The sequence below is a fragment of the Anarrhichthys ocellatus genome, unplaced genomic scaffold, assembly GCF_004355925.1.
Source record: "Anarrhichthys ocellatus isolate YVR2014 unplaced genomic scaffold, GSC_Weel_1.0 scaffold25, whole genome shotgun sequence".
Lineage (NCBI taxonomy): Eukaryota > Metazoa > Chordata > Actinopteri > Perciformes > Anarhichadidae > Anarrhichthys > Anarrhichthys ocellatus.
This window is the reverse complement of record NW_022280055.1, coordinates 4,315,408-4,328,211: the sequence shown is the minus strand read 5'-3', so window position 1 is coordinate 4,328,211 and position 12,804 is coordinate 4,315,408. Positions and strand designations below refer to the sequence as shown.

The 12,804-nt window shown below is 40.9% G+C and overlaps 1 protein-coding gene across 17 annotated transcripts in view; it reads right to left on the bottom strand.

Moving 5' to 3' along the window:
- Positions 1 to 1,406: 1,406 nt before the first annotated feature.
- Positions 1,407 to 12,804, bottom strand: part of afdna (afadin, adherens junction formation factor a) — an 85,955-nt gene continuing 74,557 nt past the window's right edge. For 12 of the 17 annotated variants that reach the window (XM_031861696.1, XM_031861697.1, XM_031861703.1 and 9 more), the window contains 4 exons: positions 12,069 to 12,197; positions 8,253 to 8,802; positions 3,705 to 3,789; positions 1,407 to 3,329 (listed from right to left, as the gene is read on the bottom strand). In XM_031861696.1, coding sequence (XP_031717556.1) covers positions 3,176 to 3,329; positions 3,705 to 3,789; positions 8,253 to 8,802; positions 12,069 to 12,197 — 918 coding nt within the window. In that variant the 3' untranslated portion in view covers positions 1,407 to 3,175. The remainder of the gene's footprint in view (positions 3,330 to 3,704; positions 3,790 to 8,252; positions 8,803 to 12,068; positions 12,198 to 12,804) is intronic. The other 5 variants (XM_031861709.1, XM_031861710.1, XM_031861712.1 and 2 more) reach the window with 2 other exon arrangements.

The window sequence follows — 12,804 nt, the reverse complement described above, 5'->3', positions numbered from 1 at the left end:
AAAAAAAGTCATAGTATAGCATGTAGAAAAGTCATAGTATAGCATGTAGAAAAAGTCATAAAAAAGTCATAGTGTAGCATGTTGAAAAAAATCTTAACAAGGTTATAGCGTAGTATGTTGACAAAAACGTCATAGTATAGCATGTCGAAAAAATTCTCAAAAACGTCATAGAAAAACAGTCATAGTATATAGTACAGGGGTATTCAGTTAAAGTTCAACGAGGTCCAGTTGGAAAATTTCCTCATATGTCTAACTTGTTCTATGATTTAGTCCCACATACGTATATATTGAAGTAGCCTAACAGTTGTATTAACGTCTGTATGTAGTCAACAAATAAAGTTTAAATGAATAATATCTCAACAATATTCATCGTCAGATTTCAGATTGAACTGGATGAATTATAAATAATACATACTCCAAGAATAAATAAATGTTTTCTCATCTTCTAATAAGAGAAATGTGTGTGCAGGGACTTTGTCTGTGGTTATTGAAACCACTCGTTTCAGCTCTATTCCACTCTGGTAACATCATTGTCGGTCAGTGCGCCGGTTAAAATAGAAGCGTTTCGTCAAAATTGATTATTCTCAATTAGGTCCAGGGTCCGGATACACTATTAGTGACCCCTGGTAAATGTCGAAAAGATTCTTAGAAACGTCATTGTATAGTGTGTCAACAAAGTCATAGTATAGTACGTCGAATTAAGTTTTACAAAGGTCATAGTATAGGTAGTGGAAAAAGTCATAGTATAGTATGTCCAAAAAAATGATTGCATAGTATGTCGGAAAAGTAAAAGAAAATCATAGTATAGTATGTTGCAAAAAAATTTAATTTAAAAAAAGTCCCTAAAAAGTCTTCGTATAGTATTTCACAAAAATGTCATGAAAAGTTATATAGTATTCTATCAAAATGTTAAAGTGAAAGTATAGTATGTCCTAGAAATCTCATTAAAGGTACAGTATATAATAAAGTCATGGTATAGTGTTATAAAAAGTCACAGTATGCCATAAAGAACAACACATAATATACAATTAGTTTGTAAAAAGTCACAGTACCAAACTATAAAAATACTCTAAAAGTCCTGCATTCAAAAAAAATACTTGCAGTAATAGCAACAATTTATACTTAAAAGTATCAAAAATACTGATTAAGAATGCCCATCATGTCAGTGTGCACGTCATAAATTACTCTTTGATGTAGCTGGTCGAGGTGGAGCTTAAATATACACTGCAGGGTAGTTCAACTGTAAAGTATTGTGTATATTAAAGCTCAATCTAAAAAAGGTAACTAAAGTAGAGGAGTCAGAAAAAATGTAGTGCAGTAAAAATTGTTATCTAGTCAGACACAAAGTAAGAAGTATTAGAAAATAGTACAACAGATCAAATCAAATACCACACTTTCAGCCGGCACTGTTGAAAACTCTGTATTTATTAATGATTTACAAAAAGGCTAAACATGAAACCATTAAGATGACTCAGTTCATTTCAAACTTAAAAAGGAGTTGTTGTTGTGGGTGGGAGAGGCGGTAGTAGTGTAGTCTGTAGTGTTTTACAGCTCAGTTATTTTAACAGCATCTTATCTCATCATGTAGAATCTTTTTTTAGTGGAGGCTCCCGGAGAGAAGAAATTAAATAAATCCACACACAGGATGGAGTCAAACTGCAGACGAGAGATACATTTGAAACAACTATTTTCCTATCTTTGTATTTTAGAACCGGGGGACATACCAGGGTCTGAAGGGTGGTCTTTCTCTACATCAGCAGTGTTGTATACAATCACAATTCTGTCACCTTGACTCCGGTCCTACATTTAAAATAAAAAAAAAATAAATAAAAAAAAAATCACCTGGATCTCCCTGAACTACAGCTGGTGTAAAAATAGACAACTTTTTCTGTCTCTAATGCAGAAAACAGAGATTATCACCACAGTACGAGAGGTCCCAACTGTAATCCACTTCTCAAAACAGTTTGGAGAGACATAGTTAATAGTAAAAACAAGTTTTTGTGCAAGTATGTTTCTCCCCCCCCCCCACAAGGTTTGAAATAAATATCTCTCAAGCAAAAGAGGACTTAAAGAGTATTTCCTTTTTTTTATATTTATTGTGAAAACCAACAATCACATTGTGAGTAGAAGAAATCCTTTTTCTGGCTTGAATTTCAGGTACAATCAATCAAATTAATCACACACAACTCTGCAAAAAAATGACTATTAGATTTAAAATAAAATAAAATTAGAGTTACCTCAGATTTGGGCAGAACATTTAAAACATTAACTCCACTGACGGTAAGATGCAGCAGGGAGACAGTCCAGTTTTAGAAGTACGTCCTGATCGATTTTCCTGTGACCAAAATGCTGTTCCATCACATTAGTTTTGCAGTTTTTAGTCGCCTGGCAGGTTTCTACAGTAGTAAAAGAGTGAGACAGTCGTGGACCCAAATATTTACAGTAATGTTGTGCACTTAAAGATCTTTCTCCGACCGTACGATCCTCGTCTGGAGAATCTTTCAGAGTTGATCTAAAACATCACAAAAAAAAAATTAAAAAAAATCCCAATGCGTTCTTGCTACGGAATGAATTAACAGTGTTTCCACTTACTAACAATTTAATTCAAAAAAGCAAATAAAGATTGGTCTGGAGCTCAACCCGGCATTTCTGCTGGCAATTAAAAATGTGAAAACAACATGATGCAGAAAAAGAGCATTAAGATAACACCATAAAATTCATATTTCAGTGAGCTATTTAAAAAAAAAATTTAAACGAGAATAGACCTTTCTCCATCCCCTCGCCCCAAGAACCATTTTATAAACAAAAATATATCACCCTCTGTCGTGTGATTCTCAAATTCTCACTAGATACAATTAAAACTTTTTTTTACAGTGCTTCATCATTATATATCTTTGACAGACCTCAACAAGGGGAAGAACAACTTTAAGCCATAAATGTCTCTCCTATCGCAACGATACAGCTACGTCAAAAAAATGAACGGTCCAGTTATTGAACGATTAAAATAAAAAAATAAAAATGGGGAAAAAAACGCAAACGGAAGGAGACGGTCAGCGGCAGGGGGAAGCGAGCGCCGGGATCTCCTGACCCGGTTTTGTCCCACCCGCACCTTTAATGTTACCGTGGAGAGGTGGCGCTGGAAGGTGGAAGGTGGAAGGTGAGCGGCTTGGGTCGACTACTTGGTGTTGAGCTCGTTCTCCAGCTCCATGAGTTTGCGCGAAGCCTTGACCTTGTTGGAAACCTCCTTCCCCTGAGAGAAGAGACGCTGGCGCTCCTTAAACGTCATGCTCTCGGGGTTGCCGCCGGGGATCGAGTTCTCCTGCTCCTGACTGCAGATTGTGTCATGCAAAAAGCGTTTCATCATATTATTCATTGGTACTTAAATAATCTGCATTATTGTTAATGAGCAGATTAATCTATGATGAACATAATCGAGTCAAGACTTTCACATAAAACTCTTAAATTTGAACATAAACTGGCAGCTTAACATTTGAAATAAGCAAGAGGATCCTTTAGATTGGAGTCTTTGGTCATGTGGTGTACTCAGCAAAGTCTTGCACCTTTTAGCTGTGGTGACCGTGCGACACATGATCCTTTCTCGACTCTTGTGGAAAATGTTTTGCTGTTAAAGTGTTACCAGCTTGTATCACAACGCATTAGCCCTTGAAATCAGAAACCAGGGGAAAGAATAAGAAGAGTCTCACCTTTTCGTCCATTTGTCCCGCGGGTCGTTGTAGACTTCTCCGGATCCTACAACTCCTGCCGAGTTTCCAGTGTACGAGTTAAATCCTGTCCGAGGTTCAGGAGTCACACAGCAGACAGACAGACAGAGCAGATACGAGTCAGCATCGTTCATATTACAGCTTTTGTTATCCGAAAATATCCCAGATAGAAGCTGCCGGCTGCCGGATGTCAAGATCTCTGCTACACGTCTCCCAATTACTCCCATCATTAACAAGGAATCACAGGCATTACAGTGGACAACTACGGATTATTTTCCCATTATATTGTTGAACATCAAGCAGAGAGCTCCAGCAACCAGCAGCTTCTTCAGTCGTCACCACTTCATTTCCCACAGACCAGCCTGAGCAGAAGGAAGAAAGAGAGGGAACTGGTTCTGGAGAAGCATTAAGGCAGAAACGATTAGATCTCATTAAAGAGCGGCAGCAAGCCAAGAAAAGAGAAGGCGTTAAAAAGCTGTTAAAGGGCCATTCCAAAGCAGCAGAAATGGTCTGTGGATGTGCCGATGGGATCCGAGGCCGAGGTCACCGTCACACATGTCTGACTGCTGAAGATCTGGAGCCCGTTTGTCCGGAATCATCTAAAAAACACCCGTGTTCATTCTAGCACTATTTTCCTTCCAACTGTTTTATTTGTCATTTAGATCCAATATTGAATGAAAACAATCAAATGAATCAGTTACAGTAGAAGTTATTTATAATAATTAAAATTAAATATTTAACATCAAAATCATGCCAACTGGTAAAGGAAGAGCTCCCGTATGAGCGTTACTATTATAACCCGTGCTCGGTTAAAGTCTGGAGGCACTAACACAAGGAGGGTGACCCACGACCTCTGACCCCAAAGAAGACATTTATCATGTGTCCCTGTGTCTTCTCCAAACCCCTCGCAACATCCAGCCTAAAGCGAGACACAGCTGTTGCCACATCTGCCCGACTGGATCACAACTATGTTTTGAAAGTGAAACTAGATATTTGTACGTTTTTTTTTTTTTTTTTTTGTTTTTTTTTAAAGGTTTACGTCTTTGAATAATCGGGAAGTTGGTCACATTCTGGGTTTTGGTCTTTTTATGGGGTTTGTTGACAGACAGAGAAATAAAGAATGATGCCAGTGAGCAGGAACTAATCAAAATGATGCGTTTGAATTGAGAGGATAAAACAGAGACTTCAGATTTGGTTAATGGCACAATATTTTACATCACAGGCTGAGAGGAAACACTGGATCCAAACAGTCAAGAAGAGATCCTCTCTATGGTTGTGCACATTTTTGAAAGCAGTGGTTGAATCCTACCGGATGACCCAGGAACAACCCAGAACTTCAGTCATTAAACATCTCAACTCTACTCGGTTGCGTTTAAAAGAAGTCCAAATGCATGTTGGGTCTGGTGTTTCAGATGAAATGGAAGTTAGTACAGTTCAGACACAGTGACAGGGTGTGAACCCAGATGGATTCATCCAGCTGGCAGCTCCTAAGCCCTCTAGTTTGGCTTTTATAGGTCTGAAGTGTAGTTTGGGATGGGATCCCACTTCAGCCCCAAAACCACATGAACACAAACTGGCAGAGAACAAAGTAACCGCAGAGAAACGACCCTCGTTCAAGGCCAGTGACATTCCTCTGAGGAGCCAAAAGAGATGGAAAATGATACTTCTGGCACTGCAATTGAAAAATATCAAGATTTTTTTTACAGATTCTCAAAGGTTGTGGATGTTTTCCTTTGATTCTGGTTCAGTTATCTTAGAGGCCAGTTGAGTCTAAATAAACTCACTGCTTTTATTCTACACCAACACGCAGTTTGAGTTACAACATCCATCTCTGGGGATCATTTCAATTTGTTTTTCTTTTGCTGCCGTCTCCGCTTCGTGCGCCTTCTGAGCCGCACTGGCAGCCGTGTTGTTTTCTCTCGCGGTTTTTATTCCGATTACAAAAATATTTGCGCTTGAAGAAGAGCCCACAGTCGGAGCTTTGGGAGCTGCCAGCTCAAATCACACTCATTTTAATACATTCTGGAGATCAATATGTCGGGGGCAGCCAGAGACTCAGGTGCCGTTTGGTCACCTGAACCTGCCGCAATGCCCTTTGGGAGTTGTAGTAAGGTTTAGTAAAGCGGCAGCGTTAGACAGCAGAGACACAGACTGACGGGCGAAATGAAAGACAAGCTGGATCAGCTGAAACAGGCAGACGACAAAGCACGTACAAGGATTTCGAAAATATTGGAAAGGCAGATTAACAGACGGACCAACACAGAGACAGGCAAAGTGGGGAAAAGGAAGCAAATACATAAATAGAGATTTTAAAATAAGAAGGCAGCCTGGTGGAAGCTACGCACAGGCAGTAAAAGCAATAGACACCAAGCCGGTTACTCGGGTGAGCTGCTGGCAGCCAGAGTGCAGTGGGGTGTGTGTTTATGATTCATGGGTGTGTGGTGTGATGGGGGGGGTGAGACATGCAGATTTTTGTTTCTGAGGGGGGGGTGGGTGGGGGGGGCCGCGGGAGTTGTGGGGGGGTAGGTGGGGCATTAGTAAGATGTTCTTTTTTTCTGATTTGAGTGAATATGCAACACGAGGTTCTCCACGAGGCCTTGGATGTGTTTTAGTGTTCAATAAGCATCAGTGTAGGAGGAGGTTTATTGTGAAGGGGCAGGCAGTCGTTTCCTGGACCTCAGGTGGTGATAGCATTCAGGCTGTGCAGCATTGGTAGCTCTGTTTGTCTGTGGATGCTCAAATAGCAAGTTGTGTCTGCTTGTGACCATTTATAACTCAGGCTCTGCGTCATTTCACATTTTTCCGTAAGAGTAGCGATTTGGTACTTTACTTTGACATTCATGAACATTCATTTAACCTAAATCTGGAATCTGAATCGACATTTGATGCCATATTTCAGTTTTTGTTACTTTGCGCTACGTGACCCATTTGGGTCGATAACAGCAGTATTGGTATATTGAGGCTCAATAACTTGCTTTAATTAAAACAAGTTGTGTATTCATCAACTGTGAGCAGTTAATTTAAAGACTCATGTATTTAGATGCTTGAAGAAAAAAAGCTGCACAATATTTCACAAGAAAAAGGAAGATATAAGAAATGTTGGAAGAATGAACATAACTTTGTGTAGTTTTCCTTGTTTTATTTAAATAATTTGCAAAATGTTACAGAAAAGCCTGAAATTTGTATTAGAAACATGTTTTTACTGATGTCTCTTCTGTTACTCATTAACTCCTTGGATTTATCTTATGACCTTTTGTGGGGTCACAACTACTTATTAAGACCAAAGGACTGAACTAAAACTTCAATCGTCTTCAATCCAATGTCCAATGATTTTTGGCATACACCTAAAAAAGACCAAAGCCAAAACTAAATCTAACACCAGTGCGCTCAGAAATTGTATCTCAGATAAAATCATGGGAGCAAATAATACAGACAGCTGCCAACTGACTGCAGGTTAACCCCCCCCCACTGTTAGATATCACTGTCCAACAATGAGGCCTTTTGAAGAAAAGCAATGATAGATATCTTGGCATAACATTCCACAAGGATAAGAAGAAAAACAGCTCTTTAATATTTGATCTACGTTAAGAAAGACTTTGTTTCTTTTAGAGGGACCTGTGGCCCCAACATGACCTTTAAATTTTAAATATAAGCCGCTGTAATGATAGCTGCCACTAGGAGGCGCCGGAGTTTGAGCAGACCGAGTTACACAGAAGCTCAGAGTTTGACGACAAGCAGATTTAGACCTTTTAACAACAGCCACAGACAAAGAAGAGGCCTTTCACTCAACACACTGCTGCTGTGTGCATTTTTGGCATGTTAATGAAAAGAGAGCCGACTCTTCTTTTTGAGTGATTGATGGGTAGTGTGAAGCCAATGATGTGTCTCCTTCCCTTTAAAGCCAACACCGCTAAGCAGAGCCACGGGGCAGGCAGGGGGCAGGCAGGCAGACTGACGGCTGGCCCCGCCCCCTCGTCCCAAGCAGCGACAAACCAGACACAAAGGAGACGGCGAGCGACAACACCAACAGTACTATGATTGGCTTTGATGGGTCCCAATCTGCATCAAAAGTGGTGGCGTGATTATCGATTGCTTTTTCTGTTCGCTAGTGCTGATTGAGGGAGTGGGGGGGGGGGGTTTGTGTAGAGGAACATGTGGAGGGGATAATAATTACTGGGGGACAGGAGGTGTTCAATCAAATCAACATAAAAAAATTACAAATACAATGATTTGTTCGAAGAGAGAGAAAAAATATATATAAAATAACGAACATAAAGTGATGAACGGAGGGGACTGATTGACGACAAAAAAAATTTGGACAAACACGTAAAAGAAGGAAAAAGTAGACGGTGGAAATGAAAAAAGGCAGAACTCCTCTTTGCTAAAGGAAATAAAAAGACAAAGTAGCACTAAACTATGAAGGAGTGGGTAGTAAATGAAGAGATGAGTGAATGAGAGGGAGGTACGGGAGCTGTGGAGGGCGCGGTGGCGAGCCTGACTCCTCCTCCTCTCTCCTCTCTCCGGGTCTACCTTTAAAGCCTCCTGGGGGGACGGAGCTGGGTTTGGCAGGAAGGGGGGGACCTGTACTGTTGGAGTTGTTGAATGGCGGCTGGAACGAGCCAGACAGGAAGATGCCGTCAGAAAGAGGGCGGGGCTTGCGCGCAGTGGGCGGCGGATGTGGCCTGCTGTGATTGGGTGAGGCGGAGGCCGGGAGGTCGCCGTACGACTTCCGGGTCGCCGACAGCTTCACCTGACCTGATTGACTGCCGCCGCCGCCGCTGCCGCCACTGCCTGCTTTGGTGGCTTCCTCCTCGTCCTCCTCATCGCCCGCGTAGGAGACAAACTTGGCGGTGTAGAGCGTGTCGGGGGAGGCGATCTGGGTTTTGAGGTAGGAGGTGTTTCTCTGTGGGGGGGGCGGGGGGTTGTTAGTAGGGTTGTGGGGGGGTTGGTAATCCCAGGGCAGCGGGGGCCTATACAGACCGGCTGGCTCGTCAGGCGTCAGCAGCTTTCTCTCGGCCTCCTCGTGCTGCCGGCGCCGCTCGGCCTCCAGGCGAGTGTAGTACTCCTCCTCCTGTCTCCTCTAAGGGAGGGACAACCTGTTAGTAAGCTACACCCTTATTGGCTCTCACCTCAGTGTAGGACACTTACTGACTGATCAGCTACAGCTGGGGAAATATTCAACTAGTCAAAGAGCTCCACTACCCGGCTTCAACCACAGATAAAACCAGATCTGTCCACTATTCCAGATTCTTCTGGGCCTGACTACTCCTGGTCTAACTGGGCTGCCATACAGTATACAAGGATCTGTTACAGTACCAAGGATCTGTTACAGTACCAACACCAAGTCCACTATTTCCACCAGTTTCCATCATAACTGACACATACCGGTCCTAGATCAGGGGCCTCATTTATAAAATGGTCCAACAATCAAATTCCATCTTAAGCAATGACTTTAAGCAGAAATATACTACAATGTAACTTAATAAAAAACGTATTTTGATGTGAAAATTACCGTATATTTACAAAACGTCTGCAGCATTAATCTCCTGTTGGTTGCATTAAGGTTTGGAAGTGCATTTTTGCATTTCAGCCATTAACAGCAGAGTATTCTGGGATTTTAAACTAGGGACCTACTTAAGAACTTACTTTGAGGTGGAAATTATTACAAATTACAAAACCTCTTTATTGGTTACACGAAGGAATTTCCAGCTGGTTTTGTTGAGGTTTGGAGCAGCTTTTTATGACAGAGCTCTGCTTGTTCAAACAGAACTTCAATCAATATATAAGCTTACGTTATTAGTTACAGGGTTGAGGAATTAGTTGTCAAATTAAATTTCCTTTCACGCAAAAAAATAGGATGAGAGCTAGTGTGGAATAAACTGTGCATCATGTTTAAAAACACAGCTGCATTGGCGATATTCAGGGCTGCATTACTTTACTGAAAGTATAATCTGTGTATAATCAGCTGCTTTAGCCTCCTAAAACAGTTTTATACCACCAACAATCAGCTTAAGGATGCCATTTGAAATCATATCAGTATATTTTAGAATAATCCAAACAGTTTTATAAATGTTGCCCCTGAACTGGATTTGACCGAACTGGTTTTCAACAGATTAGATCTGGTCCTCCTGCACTTGACCCGATCATCTATAAACACCGGGGACGGCTGTGTAAATAAGTCCGGGCCTTTATCGTTTCATCCCCGACAAAGTCTAATATATGTATATATAAAAAGTATGTTGTCAATCAACCAGACCATAAATCTACTCTGACTGGTCCACAATACCTCAAAACTTGATCTGACACTTGGCAACTGTTTCTGGACTGTACAGTAATCCTTCCTGGACCACCCTGTCTACCACCATCTCCCGTTTACATCAACACTGCTCGAGTGTATGCATGTGTCTATATGTGCCTGTGTACCCTCAGTGTATACTATCGGGTTGTGGGGAGGTTCTTGTGATTTGAGCCCACCCTGTCTTCGCTGGCCTGTGATGAAGTTACACATTAAATCTACGCTGGAGGAATGTGTTTAGATTTCTGGGTTTGGAGCTCGACCAGCTGCTCCGGGTCACATGTGCTCAATCTTGATGCTTCTGATGTCAGATTATTAGTGCTGTGGATGTATCCGAGCTGCTTTTGATGGTTGAATCAGCCCAGTTGGAATCTAAAGAAACTGGGAGGGATTAGTGGGTGTGTGGGTTTGAATGACTGGCTGGGTTTCTGAATATGTACAGTATGGATGGCTGAGGGTGGGAATGAGGCACATTGGTGGGTATAGATTTATCTGTGTGTGTGTGTGTGTGTGTGTGTGTGTGTATGAACTGAATATAAAGCATGTGGGTTCTGGGAAAAGTGGGAGCGTGGGCGGCATTCCCTGAACATAGTTTCTGAAGCAATGATGAATGGGAATGGTAACAAAAAAGATAAATTAAAAACTCACAAAATCATAACTGCTTCCCCCCAAAAAACTGAAATAACTGAACTCCCTAACAAACACCGACAACAACAACAAGATGGGAGTCCCATGCTTGAGGTGGGTGGGAGCACATAACATGACACAGCAACACGTCACATAGGGTGGGGGGGTGCATAAGATGAGGACATGCAATTGGACATATTTACAATAAAAATAACAGCATCAGATTAACAGTTATAACATCTTAAAAACAACATTTCATTCTCAAAAACAGCAGTTATAAATGTATTAACAAATAAACTGACTTAATCAAACGAATATCTCTGAGATACTTCTGACTACCATGTTTCTGTTTTTCAAACCTCAGCAAGTCATTAAATCATGTTATCAGAGCTACACAAATGAGTAATATAAGGTAAATTTTAATGTGAGGTTTTTTTAAAGACCAGTGGTGTGATCAGTGGTCTACAGTTCACAGGACACATACGTCATAGGACAAGACACAATGACAAAAAAACGCTGAATATGTTGGATTTAACACACAAGACGAGGATGGGCAGGTGGACACCAGATCACACAACTGGTCATTTAATAACACCCAAAGTACAAAATAATGTCAAATTTGATTTATCGAAATATTTGTGCATTATATTACCAAATACAAATCAAGTCTTTAAAGCACACAGTGGCTTCGGAGAGTTTCATGTTGGCTGCACACTTTACTGTGTAGTATGGATTTGGTTTAAGGAGTAAATAATATTTAACAACATTTAACAACGTATTACTACAGGGAAAAAAACTAAAACCAAAAACTGAAATCTGTCCTTTTCATAACAAAGTTAAGCGAATTAGGCTCCGTTGCGCAAGTTATTTTGTATTTAATTAGTTGCCAAAAAGTAAATTTAATAAATGTTTTATTGAATCTATAACACAGTAAAGTGTGTAGCAGGTGAAAGGGTCTGAATACCTTCCGAAGTCACTGTGGACCCTAACGTTGGAATGATACTTTGGGCTGATACATTCATTTTTTTTTTTATTCCATATGAGCCAGTCAATGTCATCTACCGCTGATATAATGGGTGTGAAGTTGTAATTTCGTATTTTTCCCAAAATATTGAACTATTCCTTTAAACATATATTATTGACAATCTTAACTTCACACAGATATCTTAACTCTTTGAGAGTAATGAATACCATTTTAAGGGTTTTCCCTGCTGACAAAAAGGAAAATAATCAGGAGCGGACATTTTAAAGATGCTGAAAGATGTAAAATCTCATTGTGGTCCAACACGGACTGATAGATTTCTTCCCTCTCCTGTCCTATTATATGGTTTGGCTGACCCACAGTATCATAACACAACATCCTGAACATTCTGCAGACATTCATGTTCATTAAATCCTATAGTTTCACAGATAAACAAACCGACCTTCTCTCCGCCCCCTCGTTTGGCCTCCTCCCTCCACCTCCTCTCCTCCTCCTGCTTTGCTCGCTCCTCTGCCTCCCGCTTACGAATCTCCTCCAGCTGCTGCTTACGCCGTCGCTCTTCATCCTGCAACTGATAACACACACACACACACACACACACACACACGGAAACAATTAGTACAACATGAATCGCGTGTCATTCATACATAAACTCTGAAAGCCTTTTCACATCAAATGACTCTGGTTAACACCTTGGACACTAAAACTAACATGTTGAATGTAACGTGAGGTTGGATTTGTCTCACAGGACTGCTCCAAAGGGAAGGAGCAGTGTGCACTGCAAACACAGCATAGGCAGTAAGACACACGCGCACGCGCGCACACACACACACACACACACACACACACACACACACACTGCGGAACATGCAGACTACGAACACAACAACGTGCAACAAAAACAAAAGACAGGCCTTCTTTCAGCTACTTGGGGTGTGTTTGATTTTGTTTTATCATAAAACCTTAAAAAGGTCCTTCTGAGGAGGAGAGGAAGAATAACTAAAGCGTACCTGAAGTAACTGCGAGCTAAGTGTATGCTATATATATAGCTATAGCTAGCTATATCGCTATAGCTATATCGCTATAGCTATATAGCTATAGCTATATAGCTATATCGCTATAGCTATATAGCTATAGCTATATAGCTATAGCTATATAGCTATAGCTATATAGCTATA